The sequence below is a fragment of the Ambystoma mexicanum genome, chromosome 1q, assembly GCF_040938575.1.
Source record: "Ambystoma mexicanum isolate Mex_15411 chromosome 1q, UKY_AmexF1_1, whole genome shotgun sequence".
NCBI classification, from domain to species: Eukaryota; Metazoa; Chordata; class Amphibia; order Caudata; family Ambystomatidae; genus Ambystoma; species Ambystoma mexicanum.
In genome coordinates, this window is record NC_090922.1 from 1,125,532,195 (window position 1) to 1,125,555,286 (window position 23,092).

Here is a 23,092-nt window from a genome sequence, read left to right on the forward strand (position 1 = left end):
CAGGATGCTGTGACACCCACTGCAGGGGGTCCCAGAGCAAGGTTAGTCCTTCTCAGTTTCTGCTCTGCCGGCATAGGGAGATTTGTATTCAGAGTTGTAGGCCTTAGTCCTCGGCAAGAGTCACCTCCAAGGTGCAGAGTATGCCTTCGAGCACTCAGTGGCTAAGAGCTTTGGAAGGATCAATTCTCCCAAAAGAGCTCCAAATTAATTCTTTCTAAAATCCTGGATGGTTCAAAATTGAATCAAAGAAGGGGTGGGAGAAAACCTGAGTTAAGGGGTCCAATCGCTGTCCTTGTGACAAGTACCTCTTGCCTTCTGATGGCATACTCAGAGTGCCTTTTTCCGCAGGAAGTGGTGGGACATGAAGGTGAGAAAAGCCCACAAAAATGTGTGATGAAGAAATACTTCCTCCAGACCACTTGTGCTCCACAGACTGTCCTAACACCACCTCTTTCCCAGCCTGCACCTTGAAAGGCTCTCTGGTGTGAAGTCCCCTAGTGTGAGGCAGGCCAATGTTAAGGACTTGGCTCTTTGAGGCCAGCATCACAGTGCATCTCAAGGTACGTGCTCATCCATATGGCTGACCAAATTGGCAGTCTGCACGAGTCACACTGCTGCGTCTGTATTATTAACCGCTAAACACTAAGAGACTGAACAGAACCTGTTCAGTCCCATGATCTATTCACCATCTGTGACATCACAACATAGAGACCCACTAAGGGGATCATGTGACACACCATGAAGACAAAATATTGGTTCATTCAGATGGATATCGATACTTTGGACCTGTTGAACCCAGAAGACTGCCTTTCAGAACATGCCTGAAGACGACTAGGCCTGTTAAACACAATAGCCCCCCCTTGCAGAAACTCATATTTACAGGTCGACAGACAGACATCTGTCTCTCTCATATCAAATTACTTCTTTTTCAGATTGATTCTGGACAATGTACATTCGTTCATGATTATTGCTGCATCTCATGTGTTATGCTTTTAATGTTTTTACATGTCTGTGCAACCACTACACAATCGTTTGTTGTTTGATTTGTTGTAATGTACATTTTATTTTACTTCACCGCTTTTCATCCTTTGTGCCAACTTTTGGCTTGTTTGGTTTGTTGTGTAAGTTTTGTATTTTTATGTTCATGTACTCCTACATTAAAATACAATACCTCTTACCATTACTTTCAGTTTTTCATTCTAAATGACGACAAATATAAGCCACTTATACTACGGACTTACTTTGTTGACACTATGCTCCTTGTCACCAGCTCACTCATATGCTGAGGGGTGCAGCCTTCCCTTCATTCTCTCACAGGGCATCTCTAACTGGGAAATCCCAGGCCTTGCAAGAAGAGCATTACCTTCCCTCCCAGAGAGTCAAAAGAGGCATGTATCCTTTCATTTTGTCTCATTCACTGGAATGCAGACAGGCAGGTGTCTGAAATCCTCATAGCTTCCCGTAGCTGTCTCAGTTCACAAGTATGACACAGATATGCTACACTTCAGGGGTGGCTTTAATAATTATGTGTACTACCAACCACAATACCCAAATAAGTATGACTTATATGTAAGGAATATCCTGCCACCAGCTGGGTACTTTACCATAATTTGATACACACAAATACAATTTGGCGCTACCAACATCTATATGCTATCCTACCCGACATGCATAACCACAGAGCATTCTAAGTAAACAGTACATTTATAAACACGCCATTAAAAGTACACAGCTGTTTAGTTAAAATGCACAGCCTGTATCAGAAAAGGGCATGACTCAGAAAGGGCATTCCAATCGCTAAACACAGTAAAAAAAAGCTTATCAATGCTTGAATAACACCACATAAATTGTACATTATTAGTAAAATACACAGAACAACACATTAAAGTATTGAAAAGAAAACTCACCCTTTTGCTGTTGTTGAAATAAAACGTGGAAAAACCATCAGGCGTATCCACAGGCCCAAGATCAAATCCAGCCAAAAAGCACGGTATCCCCAGCAAGTTGCAGTCAGCTCTTACAAGTCAATGGGCCTCATTATAAGTTTGCCGGTCTGGTAACAATGGCACCGGTAAGCTTGCCGGTACTATTGTTACTGGACTGGCAAACTACGAGTTCTGCTCACGGGTGCCTTCCCGCCAGCTAGGTCTGACCTAGCGGGCGTACCGGCACCCGCGAGCAGAGCATGTCAGATGCACCGGCACCATTCTGAATGGTGCCGATGCATCTGGCCTCCCCATTCCCATTGAGCCCTACAGGACTCAAGTGGGAATGGGGAGCATTTTTTTCCACGAAGGAGCAATTACCGGGTCTGGCGGGCCGTAATGACCAAGTAATTGCCCACTCGCAAGCGCTGGAAAAATAATGATACCGGCAGCAGCCGTGCCGGTGTTTAGCGGCACAGCTTCCCGCCAGGGTCATAATGACCCCCAATTAGTTAATACTGCAGGGGATCATCAGGCTGACAATACCCCTGCTGGAGTCAAAGACCCCTTTTAAAGAGTAAAAGCTCAATGTTGTTTCATTAGCAACCATGCACAGATGTGTGTATTTCTGCTTACTTCCCAATCATTATAGAGCATGGGTGCACAACATACGGCCCGCGGGCCAGTTGCGGCCCGCCATGCTCTTTTGTCCAGCCCGCGAGGCACAAAGACTTTCCTAATGGAGGGCGGCCCGCGGCCGCCCTCCATTAGGAAAGTCTTTGTTGTCTTCCGGGTGGGAAAAAACACTGGCCCTCATTGGCTCAGCACACACACGCACCACGTTGCTCCTACGAGCCACGTAATGTGTGTGTGCTGCACCAATGGAGGGCCAGCACTACGGCTGGCGTGGTCCATAAGGCTTGATGCCGGAAGGCATTTCAGCCTTGGACCACGCCAGCCGTAGTATGATTCCAGCGTTCCAGCTTACCTGCCGCTTACCTGCCTGCCTTCCAGCACATCTCCGGTAAGTGGTCTGTTTGTGTTTGTGTGTCGGGTCTGTTTTGCTTTATGTTTGTGTGTGTATGTTGCGAGGGGGGGTCGGATGTGTGTCAGATGTGTATGAATGTTTGGGTTTTAATGTTTTGTGTGTGTATGTTGAGATGCGGGGGTGGGGGGGTGTCAGATGTGTGTCGGATGTTTGGATTTTAATGTTTTTTGTGTGTATGTTGAGATGCGGGTGTGGGGGGGTGTCGGATGTGTGTCGGATGTTTGGATTTGAATGTATTCTGTGTGTATGTTGAGATGCGGGGGTGGGGGGGTGTCGGATGTGTGTCGGATGTGTATGAATGTTTGGATTTGAATGTTTTTTGTGTGTATGTTGAGATGCGGGAGTGGGGGGGTGTCGGATGTGTATGAATGTTTGGATTTGAATGTATTTTGTGTGTATGTTGAGATGCGGGGGTGGGGGGGGTGTCGTATGTGTGTCGGATGTGTATGAATGTTTAGATTTTAATGTTTTTTGTGTGTATGTTGAGATGCGGGGGTGGGGGGGGTGTCGGATGTGTATGAATGTTTGGATTTTAATGTTTTTTGTGTGTATGTTGAGATGCGGGGGTGGGGGGGTGTCGGATGTGTATGAATGTTTGGATTTGAATGTATTTTGTGTGTATGTTGAGATGCGTGGGTGGGGGGGTGTCGGATGTGTATGAATGTTTGGATTTTAATGTTTTTTGTGTGTATGTTGATATGCGGGGGTGGGGGGGTGTTGGATGTGTATGAATGTTTGGATTTGAATGTATTTTGTGTGTATGTTGAGATGCGGGGGTGGGGGGGTGTTGGATGTGTATGAATGTTTGGATTTGAATGTATTTTGTGTGTATGTTGAGATGCGGGGGTGGGGGGGGTGTCGTATGTGTGTCGGATGTGTATGAATGTTTAGATTTTAATGTTTTTTGTGTGTATGTTGAGATGCGGGGGTGGGGGGGGTGTCGGATGTGTATGAATGTTTGGATTTTAATGTTTTTTGTGTGTATGTTGAGATGCGGGGGTGGGGGGGTGTCGGATGTGTATGAATGTTTGGATTTGAATGTATTTTGTGTGTATGTTGAGATGCGTGGGTGGGGGTTGTCGGATGTGTGTCGGATGTGTATGAATGTTTGGATTTTAATGTTTTTTGTGTGTATGTTGATATGCGGGGGTGGGGGGGTGTTGGATGTGTATGAATGTTTGGATTTGAATGTATTTTGTGTGTATGTTGAGATGCGGGGGTGGGGAGGGTGTCGGATGTGTATGAATGTTTGGATATTAATATTTTTTGTGTGTATGTTGAGATGGGGGGGTGGGGGGTGTCAGATGTGTATGAATGTTTGGATTTGAATGTTTTTTGTGTGTATGTTGAGATGTGGGGGTGGGGGGTTGTCGGATGTGTATGAATGTTTTGATTTGAATGTTTTTTGTGTGCTGAGTTGGGGGGTGAGGGGTTCGGGTCTGTATGGGTGCATGTTTGTGTGTGTGCTGAGTTGGGGGTGGGGGGTTCGGTCTGTGTGTGTGCTGATTTGGGGGTGGGGGTTCGGGTCTGTATGGGTGCATGCTTGAGAGTGTGCTGAATTGGGGGGTGGGGGTTCGGGTCTTGGTGGGTGCTTGTGTGTGTGTGCTGATTTGGGGGGTGGGGGTTTGGAGTTGGGCGGGGGTGGGGGGTTTTGGGTCTGTATGGGTGCATGTTTGTGTGTGTGCTGAGTTGGGGGGTGGGGGTTTGGGTCTGTATGTTTGCATGTTTGAGAGTGTGCTGAGTTGGGGGTGGGGGTTCGGGTCTGGTTGGGTGCTTGTGTGTGTGCTGATTTGGGGGGTGGGGGTTTGGAGTTGGGGGGTGGGGGGTTCGGGTCTGTATGGGTGCATGTTTGTGTGTGTGCTGAGTTGGGGGGTGGGGGATTCGGGTCTGTATGGGTGCATGCTTGAGAGTGTGTGTGCTGAATTGGGGGTGGGGGGTTTGGAGTTAGGGGGTGTGGGGGGTTCGGGTCTTTATGGGTGCATGTTTGTGTGTGTGCTGAGTTGGGGGTGGGGGTTCGGGTCTGTATGGGTGCTGGTTTGTGTGTGCTGAGTTGGGGGGTGGGGGTTCGGGTCTTTATGGGTGCATGTTTGTGTGTGTGCTGAGTTGGGGGTGGGGGATCGGGTCTGTATGGGTGCTGGTTTGTGTGTGCTGATTTGGGGGGTGGGGGTTCGGGTCTGTATGGGTGCATGTTTGTGTGTGTGCTGAGTTGGGGGGTGGGGGTTCGGGTCTGTATGGGTGCTGGTTTGTGTGTGTGCTGATTTGGGGGGTGGGGGGTTTGGAGTTGGGTGGGGGGGTGGGGGGTTCGGGTCTGTATGGGTGCTGGTTTGTGTGTGCTGATTTGGGGGCTGGGGGGTTTGGAGTTGGGTGGGGGGGTGGGGGGTTCGGGTCTGTATGGGTGCATGTTTGTGTGTGTGCTGAGTTGGGGGGTGGGGGTTCGGATCTGTATGGGTGCTGGTTTGTGTGTGCTGATTTGGGACGTGGGGGTTTGGAGTTGGGTGGGGGGTTTGGGTCTGTATGGGTGCACGTTTGTGTGTGTGCTGAGTTGGGGGGTGGGGGTTTGGGTCTGTATGGGTGCTGGTTTGTGTGTGTGCTGATTTGGGGGGTGGGGGGTTTGGAGTTGGGGAGGTGGGGGGTTCGGGTCTGTATGGGTGCTTGTTTGAGAGTGTGCTGATTTGGGGGGTGGGGGGTTCGGGTCTGTATGGGTGCATGTTTGTGTGTGTGTTGAGTCAGGGGGTGGGGGTTCGGGTCTGTATGGGTGCTGGTTTGTGTGTGCTGTTTTGGGGGGTGGGGGGTTTGGAGTTGGGTGGGGGGGTGGGGGGTTCGGGTCTGTATGGGTGCATGTTTGTGTGTGTGCTGAGTTGGGGGGTGGGGATTCGGATCTGTATGGGTGCTGGTTTGTGTGTGTGCTGATTTGGGGGGTGGGGGTTTGGAGTTGGGGAGTTGGGGGGTTCGGGTCTGTATGGGTGCTTGTTTGAGAGTGTGTGTGTGCTGAGTTGGGGGGTGAGGTGGGCCAGGGTGAATAACATCAGAGACAACAGGCAGCCTTGCCTGGTGCCCCGTAGGATCACCCAGGCAGGTGAAATGTGTTTGCCAGTGCGAACCCTGGCCACTGGCCTGATGTATAGCAACTGCACCCAGTGTGTAAATCCTGGGCCAAACCCAAATCGGCATCACCACGTAGATCTGTTCCCATTTAGTGATGCTCTTTGGCATTCGCTGCAGTCCCCTAAAGATCATACTCCTAGGCCCAGAATTGTCCCTGGACATAGTATGATAGTAACAAATGTTTGCCCCCCAGCCCCACTTACTATCCCCTCTCCCTCTCCAGCACTATCTGAAATGTCGTCACGCCTAGTACGATAAAAGCTTGCTTTGTTCCTCTCCCTCCTTTCTCCTCCCATCTCCCTCACCTTGTGTAATTCTCCGGCTCTACCAGAAAAAAACTATCATAGCATATCGTTAGAGATGTTGGGCCAGAGTGTCAAGGGTCAGCAGTGGGTGTGGTTTATTTGTACATTCCTAAAGCTTTCAAAATCGGCGGCAGCCTTTTCTAGTATGGTCCTGGATGATGTCTGCTCCTGTAATTTTGCAACTAAACCTCGATCAAGCGTTTGAGACCCATTGAGTGTGGGTAATTGTTACCTTTCTACAACCCCATCAAGCATTGTTCAGGGGGATAGAAGCACAAGCAGAAACTATTTCTCTGGCGCAATATGGTGGAGCTCCTGTCAGTTTTGCCCTGCCCAGGAAGAAACTGAGATCAGTTTCTTTGTATGTTCACTAAAGTAATTGGTCATGCTGTGACAATTCCTTTCAAAAGCTCATAATTTGGCAACAGCTTGTGCTTTGAAATGTTATTTATTTTTTTAAAGTATGTCCTCAATTTCCACCTTAATCTCAAACATATCAGGTTGATATGCTATGCAGCCCGCTATTCCTGAAAGTATCCATCAATAAGTGCATGAAAAGGTATGCTGGCAAGGCTATGTTCTTTATCTGATCTTGTTCTTTTGTCGCTTCTAGGATTCTCCAAAAAGTATATAATTTGTATATACTCTAGACTTGGACCGTCGTAGTGGGAGCATAACAGTGGATTTTGTATCTTTATTCAAAGATGTCCCTGCCAATGTTTAGTGCAGTAAAAAAAAGAAAGATTGACCAGGAGCACCGTCAATTTAAGGATGAGTGGACTGAGAAGTTGTTTTTCATCGAGTCCAAACCTGATGTGTACTCGTGTCTCATTTGTCTCGAACGCATAGCAGTCCCCAAGTAATATAATATCCGCCGCCATTGTGAATCAAAACATTCACAATATAAGGATTTGCAGGGGGAAGCGAGAAGAAAGCTGGGGAGCTAAAAACACAGCTGGCTAAGCAACAGGGTGTTTTTGCCCGGAAAAAAAAAGAATCTGAATGTGCCACCTTTGCGAGTTATACGGTTGCACAGCTTATTGCAAGGTCAGCACGTCCTTTCACAGATGGGGATTTCGTTAAAGACTGCCTGATGGAGATTTGCGAGGCAGTGTGCAAAGAAACAAAAAGATGCTTTTACAAATGTTCACCTTTCACGTATGAGTATCCAGCGGCGTATTGTAGATATGGCTGACAATTGTTACAGCCAACTGAAAACGCGGTGTAAGGATGTCAAGTTCTTTTCAGCTGCCCTTGATGAGAGCACAGATGCAAGTGACACAGCCCAACTCTTAATTTTCATTCGGGGGGTCGATAATCAATGCAAAGTATTTCAGGAACTGGCTTCCCTGGTATCTTTGCATGGCAAGACTACTGGTGCTGACATTTTTAATGCCTTTCAAAAAGTCATTGATGATTTAAATTTGCCATGGGATGCGTTGGTAGGCGTGATGACTGATGGGGCGCCAGCCATGGTTGGGGAGCAAAATGGGTTTATTGGCTGCTTGAAAAGGCACTTAGGCGAGAAGGCTGTCCATTTAAAAAATTATCACTGCATCATCCACCAGGAGGCATTATGTGCAAAACAATTGAAATTCACTCAAGTGATGGACTTTGTTGTGAAAACGGTTAATTTTGTCCGTGCACGCTCTTTAAATCACCGATTGTTTCAGGCGTTTCTGGAAGAGGTAAAGGCGGATTATGGTGATGTCCTATATCACACCGATGTTCGATGACTTAGTCGTGGCAATGTGCTGAAGCGATTCTTTGCTTTACGGCATGAAATAAAAGCATTCCTTGATGAAAAGGGAATGGACACTTCTGTCATGCTAGATATTGACTGGGTGGCTGACTTTGCTTTTCTGACTGACCTAACAGGCCATTTCAATTATTTAAATTTAAAGTTGCAAGGAAGCCAAAATCTCGTATTGGATCTGTTTGAGGCAGTTTGTGCCTTTGAAATAAAGTTAAGGCTTCTGACAGCCCAACTGGAGAAAGGGATGCTGGCACACTACCCCGCATGTGCAGAGGTTTTCCCCCATGACAAGTATGTAGGGTGGTATCGGCATGTGAAGGTCCTGAAGGAACTGCAAAATGTTTTTGAGAATCGTTTCTCACAATTCAAATCCCAGCGAGCCTCTTTTAAACTTTTTGCAGACCCTTTCTCAGCTGATGTTAACAGTTTGCAACCTGAACTGGAACTGATTGAACTTCAGTGCTGTAGTGCCCTCAAAAATAAGTACAGATTGATGCCTTTATTAGTCTTCTATCAGTCTCTGGACACTGCTCAATTCCCCAATCTGTCACGGGAAGCATTAAAGATGGTATCTATGTTTGGCAGTACTTACATTTGTGAGCAAGTTTTTTCACAAATGAAACTACATAAATCCAGCCTAAGGACAAGACTAACTGACCAACATCTCCATGCTATCCTGAGAGTAGGAACAACCTCACTGGAGCCGGAGATCCAGAAACTGACAGCTGAGAAACGCTGCAATGTTTCTCATTGATCAACTATGTCTGGTTCACTGTTTCATCCTGTATGATTTGGGGAAATGTATGGTACAAAATGTAAGTTTTAAATACAAATAAAACGGTACACCTCCAAAAAGGTGTTTTTTCCAACTGCCATAGTGTTTGGTTGGGGGTGAGGGACATGGGGCATAGTGTTTGGTTGGGGGGTGAGGGGGTCATGGGGCATAGTGTTTGGTTGGGGTTGAGGGGGCCATGGGGCATTGTGTTTGGTTGGGGGTTAGGGGGCCATAGGGCATAGTGTTTGGTTGGGGGTAAGGGGGCCCTGGGGCATAGGATTTGGTTGGGGGTGAGGCGGCCATGGGGCATAGTGTTTGGTTGGGGGTGAGGGTGCCATGGGGCATAGTGTTTGGTTGAGGTGAGGGGGCCATGGGGCATAGTGTTTGGTTGGGTGTGAGGGGGCCATGGAGCATAGTGTTTGGTTGGGGGTGAGGGACATGGGGCATAGTGTTTGGTTGGGGGTGAGGGGGCCATGGGGCATAGTGTTTGGTTGGGGGTGAGGGGGCCATGGGGCATAATGTTTGGTTGGGTGTGAGGGGGCCATGGGGCATAGTGTTTGGTTGGGGGTGAGGGACATGGGGCATAGTGTTTGGTTGGGGGTGAGGGGGCCATGGGGCATAGTGTTTGGTTGGGGGTGAGGGGGGCATGGGGCATAGTGTTTGGTTGGGGGTGAGGGGGCCATGGGGCATAGTGTTTGCTTGGGGGTAAGGGGACCCTGGGGCATAGTGTTTGGTTGGGGGTGGGAGCCATGGGGCATAGTGTTTGCTTGGGGGTGAGGGACAGGGAGCATAGTGTTTGCTTGAGGTGTGGGGGCCATGGGGCACAGTGTTTGGTTGGGGTGGGAACCATGGGGCATAGTGTTTGGTTGGGGGTAAGGGGACCCTGGGGCATAGTGTTTGGTTGGGGGTGAGGGACATGGGGCGTAGTGTTTGGTTGGGGGTGAGGGACATGGGGCATAGTGTTTGGTTGGGGGTGAGGGGGCCATGGGGCATAGTGTTTGGTTTGGGGTGAGGGGGCCATGGGGCATTGTGTTTGGTTGGGTGTGAGGGGGCCATGGGGCATAGTGTTTGGTTGGGGGTAAGGGAGCCCTGGGGCATAGTGTTTGGTTGGGGGTGAGGGTGCCATGGGGCATAGTGTTTGGTTGGGGGTGAGGGGGCCATGGGGCATAGTGTTTGGTTGGGGGTGAGGGTGCCATCGGACATAATGTTTGGTTGGGTGTGAGGGGGCCATGGGGCATAGTGTTTTGTTGGGGGTGAGGGATATGGGGCATAGTGTTGCACTCCAAGAGTGAACCCAATAATAAAGCTAAAACAGGCACAGTTAGGAGATGTTCATCTTTGGCTTTTTGAGGAAACCTGACTCAACGAAGGCCATACTCCTCTTGGTCAACCCAAATAGAAAACTGTAGCAGTCCAAAATAACGGCATGTCCAATCTAGGGTCAATAAAATATATATAAGTTAATTAAACAGGCGAGATACAATAACTGAATAGAAATAAATTATAACAATGGAAAATGTGTGGTACAAAATGTAAGTTTGAAATGCAAATAAACATCGTTACCCCTCAAAACATTATTTTTCCATGTGTTTAGTACAAATTGGGGGTTTAAAAAGCCTCCTGCCACTCCCCGCCTACACCCCGCCCACATTTACTTTTCGGCCCACTATAGCCCTCATGTAAGGTACTTTCGGCCCTCTGTCAAAATCAGTTGTGCACCCCTGTTATAGAGTAACACCGTAGATTGTGAATAGTTAGCTTCCTGTATCCTTATAGCAACATCTAAAAATAAGTTCAGCATGCACATGTTCCTTGGGTCCACTGTCATTTTTCTTATCAACAGAAGCACATCATTCTATTCCCTGCATACTCTGCAAGAATTAGCGAGTAGCGCTGACTCCAGGAAACATCACAAATTAAGTTCTGCCTGCAGATGCTTCCTGTACTGTCCTTCAGTCATAAGTTAAAAATAGCCTTGCTAATTACCGTTGGTTTTAATAATAATAATAATAATAATAATAATAATAATAATGTTTTAGTTGATAAACATTGCCTGTGTCTATTTTCATGGGTGGTTTGTTTATACAGCTGGCACAAAACAACCTGTATTGTGGCCAGCTAAATATAAAGACCATTTGTGTTTTATGCTGATGTGGCTAGAATGTGGCTCTTTGAGTCTCCACATTATTGGGAATCCACAGGCCTTGTTGTAGATGTAAAAACCCCAGCAGTGTTGCTTCACAGCTCTTTGGTGGGTCACAGTGTGGCAGATGGACACATGTAAGCCGCTCATGAGATGCTGTAAACTCCTTAGAAACAATAGTTTGACTTTTGTACAGGCTCTGGTAAGCACACTGTACTTATAAAGTAAACTGCTTTTCATTATTTACACTATGAATGAAAGCCAGTTCATATAAAATTGGAATACATTGAAATATCAAAACATTTGTATATCATATTTTCCAGGAAAGTTTATTTTTAAAAACGTCAATGAATATTTTATTTACAAAAATATTAATTGTTGTATAAATGTCTATATCGAAAATATGAATCTTTATATTAATTTGTATATCCAAACGTATGATTTTTATAAATGTATATATAAATGTATATGTCCAAAAATATGATTTTTCATCTTATTTTGTAAATAAAATGTTTATATCAAAAAATATTTGTTCTCTTTTTACATACATTTTTATATCAAAAAAATATCAAAAGTGTTTGATAATGTCCGCTTCCTATAACTCATATAAAAATGATTGGGGTTCAATAAAATTGCTATCCAAAACTTGGGGGACTTATCAATTTGATATAAAATGTATTTCCGCTTCCTATCACCCCCGGGGTGGAACCCCTCTGTGACATCATCAACGTGTCAGTCTGCAAAACCATAGATTCACACACCCCGACCTCAGAGCTTACTTTGCTCTCAGCGCTCGACCGAGCAACATCGTTGAGCGCTGCTGACATCTTGATATAGATTTTATGAAATATGTGTATTCACTTTATATAAAAACTGATATAAATTAGAAAACATTTTATATCAAATATATATTTGATGTAAAACTGATATCAAAAATGTTTTATATCATTTTAATATCAAATTTATATTAAGTTTTTATCAAAACACATCAAAAGCGGAGGAACTAAGACCAGATGCAGGGTGCATGACCATCTGTCAAAATTTTGACTTGTGAAAAAGGGGGCCCCTTCTACTACTTAGATTTTCAAGGGAACAAGCTGTTAAAATTGGTGCAATTCTGTGGGCCTTGTGCACATATCTGATAAGACTATTAATATATTATTTGGAATATGAAGAATTAATTTAGTGCAAAATAGTTAAAGGGCTTTGGTTGGGGAGCAGATGTGTGATGCATAGATTTTTTTTTGTATTACTTGATTTAATTGACATGCAATTTTTACAAGTTTACATCCTTCCATTCTGGTTTCTAGAACGAGTACATGTAATTCCTCATGTCCATAAAATCATCTATTACTATAGGTTCCTTGTTATTGGAGCTCTAGTTTCTGAAAAAACTGTGCGGCTGCTATTATGTGAGATGATTTTTCTCCAGCCATAAGACAACTCCACCAGACCTCTTCGCTCCAGGTTCAGAGATCTTTGAACAGATGGTTCATGTGAGTATAAATTATAACAGAGAACCTGTTTCCTGAAGCAAATAGCAATGGTTAATTTCCCTTATTTTAGCATGGAGTTCTGATTGCCACTTTGAATATCATTAAACGTAAAGCATATTAATACATATTAACTGCACCACACCAAAGATCTGAAAGCAGTGTAAAACATGTCTGATAACTGAACACCTTTTGGAGAGGTCGGTCTTCGGTAAGTAAATGCACATTTATGACCCAGCCTTGAGTTTTTGAAGACTGACACTTCCTTAAGGGATATGTTCATACAATCGGCCCTGCATTGTGGCTTCATTCATTGTCAAAATGCTAGATAAAGCAATTGAGGGAAAGGTGTATTGGCCTCTGCACAGGAGAACAAAGAAAGATAGCCAGTGGGGGCTGAACATCGTAAATACCACTTAGGAAAAGCTATGTAGCTTTTTTGTTAGATTCACCAAGGACCCCCCCCACGGTATGTGACCCAATTCAATTGAAAGAGAAGAAAGGATCCGGCACTCGGCCTTTCAGTATTGGCATATATTTGGTAACAGGCAGTATGAAAGAGTTTAACAGGAGGATGGTGACAGATATATGCATATGCCACCATCATGAACTTGCACTTCTAAATAGCGGTGCTAACATATACTGCAGGCACCATAATCAAAGGGTTCTACAGTGGTAATAATAGCACACATTTTGAGACAAGCAGCATGAGCATTTTTGTAGGGCAATGCTGGCATATATATACCCAAGTTACACCTCACTGATGATGCCCAAGGAGACCGAAACATGTCTGGGGTTGCTTGTGGTCTTGTGCATAAGGTTAGGGTGGGACCAAGCCAGATTCACATACGGTCTTTCCCTTTTCTGTAAAGGCTTGGCAGGCTGAAGAATGATTGTCTAGATGGTTGCGCCGAGTGATGCCAGAGGTTAAGATCATTTCTAAACCTTCCAACCATCACATCTTGGGTCATATATGTATACGCAGGCACCATGAACATGTGCTTCTCAATGGCTTTGCTGCCACGTATTGTGGGCAGCATCTTGAAAGTGTTTTACAGTGGCAATACTGGAATATATTACGACACAGGCACCATGAACACGTTTTTACTGTGGCAATCGTGCTGCACACACATTATGAAAATGTACAATGTTCCTGTTTACTGTTGATGACCTGGCATCCATTGAGTGGATGTCTTGATGCATCACCATACCCTAGGGTTTGTGTATTTCATAGCTTCTTAATCAGTTTTGTTTCATCCCTTGCATTTTAAACATGTTCTGTGGGTTAGAGGGCTCTCTCGCTGTGGTCCGTCACACCCTCATTTAGGGAAATGCTAGCACACATAAGTTCGAATTAACCTCGAAGGAGTTGTTGCGCCCATCTAAACGCTGCCGCTACTTCCGCCCTTCACGTATCTTCCATGGAGAGCATGCAGATATACATCTCGCATGCTAGAAACACAAGTTAAACCAAAGGATGGGCTGTGCCCGGGTTTAAACGTGTGTCTCATAGAGTTCGTTTGGGCTGATGGCGTACTTCGTGAGGGGACGAAGCAGGCGCCGGCGAGTATCTACACGCGTCCCCGGCACATCCCTGGTCCCATAACTAGCGCGCCGCCCGTTCCAGGTCTCGGGGCGGTGGCGCGCGGGCGCGTGGCAGGAGCCGCAGGCACAGAGCGGCTGCTGTGTGTGTGTGTGTGTGTGTGTGTGTGGGAGAGCGAGCCCCGGTCCTGCAGCAGCGCTCAGGCCAGCGCACAGCAGCACACATGTCATGTCAGCATCTGCCGCCCCTAGCAGGGAAGTGACAGCACGCTTCCGCTGATGCAGAGCCCCGGCCAGTGTGATCAGCGCCGCCCGTGCACCAGCCGCCCTGCAGCCGCCGCCGCCGCCCCGGCAAGCAAGCAGCTCCAGCCATGGAGCCCTGGAAGCAATGCGCGCACTGGCTCATCAAGTGCAAGGTGCTGCCCCCCAACCATCGGGTGACCTGGGACACGGCGCAGGTCTTTGACCTGGCGCAGACCCTGCGTGATGGCGTCCTGCTCTGCCAGCTGCTCAACAACCTTCGGCCGCTCTCCATCAACCTCAAGGAGATCAACCTGCGGCCGCAGATGTCCCAGGTAAGGGATGCGGCGGTCGGGGCGCCCCGGCGCCGCCGCTGACGTACTGTGTGCGTGACGGCGCTGGCTCTCCGGGGCGTCCATTTCCTGTGAGCCCGCTGTGTGCAGCTTGGCGTCACCTCGCGCTCATTACCCTGCGTTAATTAGTTGAGCGTTCATTATCGGACCTCAGGGCTTTCTGCAGTGTCGCTGTAACTTCCTCAGTTGTGTCTGTTATCCAGGCGCGAGCTGGTTATGGGCTCTCGCTCTGTCTGTGACCGAACCGTTTCTGTGTTTCACCCCCGGGGAACCGTGACACCAAACCAGAAGCACATTATCCTATTAACGCCACGTGACCTAGATGCTGTGCAGTGCGTGCTGCAACCTGTGCATTGTGAATGGTGTCGCCCAGCACCCGTCCCTCTTCAGCTGGGTATCGCCTGCTGCGCCGGGGCTGCTCCCTCCGGCGCAGTGTGATCTTACGCTTTAGCCGCTGGGTGTCAGGAAGCTGTGAGCGTAAGGTTGATGTATTATCCCCGCGGGGGCAGTGTGACGACCCCACTCTCATTTGTGACTTCCTATGACTAGGCGAAGTTTGTGTGACCTGTGTTTTCTCGGGTTGCTGCACGTGTTTGGTTGTCTGTGTGATTGCAGGGGCAAGCACGCCTGGCTCTGCTCCTCTGCAACGTGCAAGGGGCTCTATGCCATGGTGATGCCAGTGCTTGCACCCCAGGGAAGTGATGCGCTATGTTATTGTGTATCTGTGTCGTGGACACCTGCCATTGCTGCGCCCTCGTCACGCACTGGCTCCTGTGACGTAGCTTCTGCACTCTCCCCGCACTTGCCAATCCTCTCCCCTCTACTGTCACTTCACCCCCTGGTGCTGTACACTTCACCCCCTGGTGCTGTAATATCATATTCACGAGCTCTGCTGTATTGCTCAGTTTCTATGGCCGCTTACCGCGTGCCCTGTCTAAACCCCAGTGCAGGCGCACCTCAGTCTGACCCCCTGAAGCCCGGACACCAGATTTCCTGCAACAGGATTATCTCTGCATTATTATGCCCTGAGCCACGTGACTGCAACGCAGACCCGAAATACGCCCAGTACAGCACCGTAGCAGGATTCGACTGGCCTGTAGGGGAAACAGGGCAATGCCCGAACCAAAAACACAAAAAATTCTAGTGTGGGCCAGTTTTTTGGGTCAAAATGGGCCAGTTTTTTGGACAATGTGGCTAGGCCAATGTGGGCCAGTTTGATACATTACTTCACCATGCAGCTAGTAGTTCTGACCAGTGTTACTGAATAAATATTCTGTAAAATGCTCAATTTACATTACATGTTAACCACAAACTTCCCCCTTGGGTGCTACTCAAATGGTCTGTCACAAAAGGAATGAATTGCCATTAGCAACCATGGGTCCTTTTTTCATTGGTACCCGAGACAATTTTATGGCCCAGTCCGCCCCTGACAGTGCTCAGGGTTGTCATGACCACTGCTTTAAATGGGCCGGTCCTACCCAGCCCTCAGTACCTGCACTTCTTATTTTTGAGCATTTGAGTACCTACACTTCTCAACACCTGAAACAGAGTACTGGTGGTGGTAGTGTGTGGTACACATATCCTTTAACATTCTCTTTATCGCAGCTTAAAGGACTAACCTTTCCTGGGGAAAGCAGTGCCCTCTTCCTCCTCCTTGCTCCACCACCTGCACTGCCCATAATGTCTTCTCCTTCAGGGCCCACCCTGCAGATCAAAAGGAGGGAGAAACGTGCAGCTACTGTGCTCTCAGCACACCAGCTGCTGACCACTGTTTCGCTAAGTGGGCTTCACCTTTTACTATTGGTGCCCCTTGATGGAGGAGGGGTTGATTTGCAAAGCCTGGGAAGTTACTTTTAAATATGTTTCTTTGTTATTAGCAGTGCCTATTCGAATCTGCAAATCTTTAAGTAATTGGAGCTGTGATGCACACAGCTTCAGTTACCTACCGCATTTCTTGTTAGACACTGGAAGCAAGCAATAATAAAACTCCCCTTCGAAAGATTGGTTTACAGCTATGATGTCTGCTAGATTGATGCGCAGAAAGAAAGTCTCATTTAATATAGATATTCAAACTTTCTTAACACAAAGCATAGCAATAAACTGGTAGCTTGTGTGACAGGATCTCAGAGACACTGCTTTGCCAAAGTGTGTGCTCCTTGGCACATTATTTAATCTCACTGGGAATGGCCTGCAAACAACAAGATGCGCCTAAAAGGGACCTGTGCCCAGCGTGCCACGCCGATATGGCAGCATCGAAAGCGCTGCACCCCGAATGTCTGGCTTAGGTTGTTGGGTACCTGCATTTCTTTTGTAACATTTAAGTATTGGGAATGACTAAAGATACACCATTTGTCTACGCTGAATTATATATATTTCTTAGCCTGTTACTATATGGGTTTTCTGTACATGGCCTATGCCGTCACGCAGGTTTTAGCTGCAGGCCTTATTTTGTGGCCTGCTTCCAGGTATTCTGCAGCTTTTTCTGCTGTCGTGGGGTTCTCACTCGCCTGGATACGGGCAGCCCCTGCTTTGTGTTGTAAGCACTCTTATGGGCACAAGTCTTTGTGGCTGGGTGTGATACCTCTTTTGCGATGGGTAGTCCCTCTCCTTTTGGTTTCAGCACTGTGATTTCTCATCCATTACATTGACTCCATTGGGTTTCTTATATTAGCTTCTCCAGTGGGGCGAAGCGTCAATAAGTACCGCTGGCTTTGTTCATGGATTTCATTACTTGAGTCGATGTTATGCATTACTTGCAGTGGTAAGTCAGTTTGCATCTCTATGCACCTGTATGCATTTGATATGTTCGCATAGATATCACTGTTGGGTGTAATGTCCTCACTGATAACGAATACACTCCACACCTTTGATTTGCTGTTTCACTCGCTTTACTGAAGGGGATTTTTAGTTGTGGGAAGCGCTGCCTATAAACTGAAACTATAAGCAAGGGAACTGAAGACCAGAGAGAGTTGGTATGTGTGAAGGGCACACAGCCTCTGGGAATTGCTTGGCCTTTATACATACGTGTACTACCCAATGGGGCTCAATACAAATTTCCCCCGTCCGTAAAAAAAAATTCTGGTAAAACTGCCTGTAATCCCGGCACTGATATTTTTTCCAGACCGGGCAAACACAAGTTTTCCGGTAGGGGCAGTGACTTACTTACAGGCCTGAGCTGCCGGTAAATCAGGCCCCCACCAGATAATAAATGCTGCAATCACCAGCACCAGTAGTACCGGAAATTCCGGCAGTCCCATCCATCATAGGACTCCATGGAATGGGAATTTACCACCTTTTCTGCCGCTTGTAATATCCTGGATATCAGGCGGCGGAAACAGTAGGGGCGGTTTGCCCGTATACCAGCAAACTCGTAATGCGCCCCATTCTCGTGCTAGCCCCCATGTCTATTCCCACCCACTACCTGCTCTTTCCCACGCACCTCAGATCTCTTTGAGCTGGCTCTGTAGCTTTTAGGAGTTACATGTGTGATTTCTATGCAGTTTCCTGAACGGTGATGGGTTAATTTAAGATGTACACCAGATACCAGGGCAATAAAAATGCCTTAACCAGGTGTGCCTTCAGCCACTTTTTTATAAGCAATAGATGTGTCCTTTTTTCTGTTTCTTGTACTGAATTCCTGTTAGAAACAAGAATTGACAAAGCCAACATTTTTGGCTTTGGTATAGAGATCAGCATTTGCCTAGCACGGTTATAATATGCCCATGTACTAACACAATGTGCTAACTATTGCCATATTATAGACAGGTGGTAACATTATGTCAGCGCCTGTCATATCCTATCCCATACATTCACAAATGCCAAAACCGTTGGCTTGGCCATTGCTCGTTTATTTTGGTCCACCGGGCGTTAGGCGCCAGTCTGCACCTGTAAGTCAGTGCAGTTCTTAATTTGATGTGAATATATTAGCTCTGTATCATTGCCAACTTGCATTTTGAAAACCCTATGCGGCTTCATTGGATGTGCATTAATACATTACCACAGACGTCCATGGCCTCCCCCTTCTAAGTGACAAATGACGATGTCTGTTGCTTTTGCTCCGGTACCCCACTCGAGGTGATGGCCTGCCTGTCTTTCCTTTTGTACCTGACCCACAATGTCTCTGTTTAGAGTGATTCACTTACTTGACGGGAATAATAACAGGAAGTGGTTCCGCTGGAAGGATCTAGGTAGTGGAGGCCTTCCTCTGCTGTGGCTTTGTCTCGTAGGGTGATAGTGGTCCGTCCGAGCCTGCTGGTTTCAGAGGCATCGAGCCACAGAGAGAAGCAGGGTTTCTCTGCTGTTTCTCTCCGGGGCACCAGCCAGAACCCACAGCGCCCATCAGTGGTTACAGTCAGATGCCCCTGCTGCCGCCAGTAGGAACACGCCGACTGCTGCGTGCTGCCATCAAGGCCTGCAGTCACTGTGTGCAACCCAGCCAGGTCCATTGGCGTGAATCCGTAACTCCAGTCAGGTCACTCTTCCATTGGAATTACCCACTTTGGCCGCATGCCCATTTGGTCAAATCACATTTTACTGCAATTTGTTACCTTTTCATTTACTTCAAAAGTATGGAGGGTGGTTTCGGGTTAGGAATATAGAAAGGGGAGGGTGGGAAGCCGAGGCATAGGTGGGAGTGTTCCCCTGCATTTCCCCATTAAAAAAATCCAGGAAAAGGGAATTCAACCCGTTTTTTTCTTCCTTCTATCTTCATTGGCTCGGGTCATGTCCATCGTCTATTTTCTTTGCTCCAGGCATGCCCCAGTCCGGACTGTTAGCGCCCCCTGCTGCCACGAGTGGATCTAGGCAGCCCTCCTACTTGGTGCCGTCACAGGCTCTACGCAGGCACCTCTTTTGCTCTCATGTTAGGCTCCTGGACGGCTCTTCACCTGAGGCTAAATGGCCAAATCTTTCTACTCCAGGCAGGCCCCTGCAATCTGCAGGAGCGGTTTTTATTTATTATTTATTTTGGATTTGTAGAGCGCCTGCAGCCCACAGGCATCTGGTTCTCGCCTGGCTGCCATCTCTGGATCCAGTACGACCTTTCCAGTGCTGCCACCTGAGTCCACGCAGGGCTGGTTTCTCACCTGATGCCATTTGAAGCTCCAGGCCAGTTATGCCCCTCCCCAGTTGCTTTCTGAGGGTCCATGCAAATCTCCCGTCTGTTAGAAACTGATTCACCCAACCCCCCTCGCCCCCGCCCCTTTTCCATGCTCAGCCCCTTGTTTGCCGTATCTGAGGCTTCAGAAAGGCCCCTCTTCTGCTGTCATTTGCCCCTCCAGCTCAGCACTTCTCTCCAGTGCTGGTCATTGGGCCAGATCTGGGATCCTGCCGGATCAGTATGGGCCCGGAAGTATCTCAGTGAGAGGTTCTGTGTTCCTGGCCTGCCAGTGCCACCAGAGCGGATTCAAACCCATGGCGCCAGGACCAGAGGCGAGTCACTTAACCACAAGACGGTTTGCACGTCAGGGCGGGGGCCCTGTGAATTTGCATATTCGGACAGTAACCTGCAGAAAATATTGAACTCTTTTTTTTTTGGTTTAAAACTGTGCACCGTTTAAACTTGCCTTGCAGTATTCGAGGAAATTAAACGCTCCTCTCGTGGGTTATTTTCCAGGGACTCAAGATTAACCTCTCCTGAAAGGCGCATTTTAATTTGTGTTTTGTTTTGGGGGATGGTTGAGGAAAAAACAGTCGTTGCCCACTTTAATTCCCAGTCCCCCACCCCGTCACGGAAATAATGTCAATTTTCAGCACGCTCTCTTCCTCACTCCGCTTCGCCCCTCTTTGCTATTTATTACGGACATGCCTTATTTGCTGCCCCCATGAGGCTCCAGACCGCATCACCGCCTGCTGCCAGCCTGTCACCCGAGACATCCGCCAAGCCCTGCATCCCCTGTTCCCTGCCATCTCAGACTTCAGCCTGGTCCCTCGCCTGCTGCCATCTTTTCATTGCCGGCATCGTTGTCTCAGTCACACCAGCACCTCCTCAGGAGAGAGAGGATGTATTTCAGCGCCCCCTTCTTGGCCTCCCTTTCCCTTGGCCGCCCTTTCCCTTGGCCGCCTGCCCCAGGTTCCGGGCACTGCTTTCCTGGGACTCGTCGGCCCTGCTGCGTTAATTTCCTGCGCGTCAGTGTACAGCGTCGGGCCTGCCAGTGTGCACTTGAGCGACAGCAGCTTAGAGCGCGATAATCTCCTGGTTTTCACTCTTGGGAGCATATTCGTTGTAGCTAAACCGTGTAGTGGACGGAAGCGGAAAGGCTGGCGTGGAATTCCGCCACAGCAGGGATGGAAGATGATGGCATGTATGCAGGCAGTGCTTTAAGTGGTAAACACGAGCGGGGCGTGGCCTGGCAGGGGGTCGCACCGCAAATAAGAGGCAACACTTCCCTGACATGAATGCCACCTCTTGATTTTGCCCACTTCAAACCCTGCCTGCAGGGAGTGGGACCCCAGCCGAGGGATGGCCTGTCCACTGGGTGCGGCGAGAACCGTACCACCTCAGGATTCATTTAAAGAGGGGCGGGGTCAGCTGCGCAGGACTCGCTAAAGAATCGCGATACAAACATTACCCTCCAGGAAGTATCCTCTGCGATCATCTCTTCCCACGCACACGGCGAATGCACATGAGTGGCATTACATGAGTTAATAACAGCTATTATTACAGCGCTTAGAAGCATAAGGTATGCGGCATAAACCGCCAAATAGAAAGTATTCTCATACGATCTTGATACTCGCCCTCCCACGAGACTTCTCTGGGTCTCGTCTTCAGGGAAGCTATGGCTGGCCTTAATGGAAGAACAAGGGTTAATCATGGCAAATGGAAATGTTAGAGGGGATGTGCCTCCTCGCCCTACTTGGCATAGGGGTAAACACGGAGGTATCATTGATTACCTATTTGTCTCGGACGATATATTTCCGCTTTTAACTCACTTTACGGTCACTTTGTCAGGGAAAAGTGACCATGGTCTTTTGCAAGCGGAGCTGGCCTTTTCTTTTGCTCTGACCCATAGGGATCTCTGTCTTCCTAAGGTGGAGGTCAATGTGGGTAAGAATCGGTTGAGATGGACTGATCAGGCTCTGTACCAGATTAATGCCTACCTTGAATGTATTTTTTTAAAATAATTCTGGGGTAGGCGAGGACCTCCATTTAGATAAATATGTCCCTACTATGAGAGTATTCGCCCCAAACTATGGAAATAATAATAAATTGTCCTCTGCTCATAAACATATTTTTGATATGGCTATACCGGGGCAAAAGTGACTGCTGCGAGCAGACATTAGGCGTTTATTGAAATTGGGTACAGAACAAGGTGTCTTGCTTATTAAAAAAAGAAAGCTAAGGTATATAAACGGACCCAGGGGCCTTAAAAGTATGATGGCCCAGGGGGATGCTGAACAAATGTTGGCAGCTCTGGGTGAGTGCCAAAGATGCGGCCCAGATTTGGCAACTTGTGATGAAGGATTGGATTTAACAGTTTCCTCTTCAACTCACCACTATCTCTGGAGAGGTCTGGGTTGCCTATTTTAAAGCCTTTGCACTACCTTGCCTCAGACCTTCACCCCTTTTTTTTGCATCAGGGAGTCAATTGGGCAGCGGAAGGTAATGGGGAGGATATTAGTGACCTTATTTCCAGGTCTAGCAACTCAAGGGCCCCGGGCTGTGATGGCCTGTCCAACATAATGTTTAAGTCAAATCCTGATGTATGGGCCAAACTATTGCTTAGCTTATTTAGGCAGGCATTAAGATCCGATGTATTCCATCTTCCTGGCGGAAGTCAATTATTGTGCCGATATTCAAGAAGGGTGATAGGACTTTCTCAAAAACTGTTCGTCCCCTCTCCCTCTTTGATCCGCCTGTAAAGATATTTGACTCCATTTTTCTTAGAGAATTGCTCGTGTGGATAAGGGCGAGCTCTAATTTTGATTTGAATCAATCTGGATTTGTCGCCGGTTTGGGCATGTCCCTGAATGCTGAAAAGGATTGTGATCCATAAATCGACCCTCCATATAGCATTTATCGAGATTTTAATTTTTTTCAGACTGCTTTCAACTGCATATACAGAGATCTTCTTTGGAGAAAACTGAGGGATAAGAACTGGCCGGGACATTTGATAACCATCCTGTGGGAACTATATTCTAATACTTCCCTGCAAGTTTGTTTAGATGTCTCTGGAAATCTCACACAGTCGCAACATTTCGCGGCCTGAAACAGGGCTGCATCCTGGCTACGGCTCTTTTTCATTTTTTTATTACAGACTTGGGAGATGTTTTAACTTTGGCAAGAGCCTTCCCACCTAGACTACATAGCCATGCATTCCAATGGCTCCTTTATACAGACGATCTGGTCCTTTTGGACCAGACAGCGGTTGGATTGCAAAGGCAGTGTAATGTTTTAAAATTTCAACCC

The 23,092-nt window shown here is 47.4% G+C and overlaps 1 protein-coding gene across 3 annotated transcripts in view; it reads left to right on the forward strand.

Moving 5' to 3' along the window:
• The first annotated feature begins 14,139 nt into the window (after positions 1-14,139).
• Positions 14,140-23,092, forward strand: part of VAV3 (vav guanine nucleotide exchange factor 3) — a 1,781,337-nt gene continuing 1,772,384 nt past the window's right edge. Inside the window, exon 1 of one of the 3 annotated variants that reach the window (XM_069641873.1) lies at positions 14,140-14,667. In XM_069641873.1, coding sequence (XP_069497974.1) covers positions 14,464-14,667 — 204 coding nt within the window. In that variant the 5' untranslated portion in view covers positions 14,140-14,463. The remainder of the gene's footprint in view (positions 14,668-23,092) is intronic. The other 2 variants (XM_069641875.1, XM_069641874.1) reach the window with 2 other exon arrangements.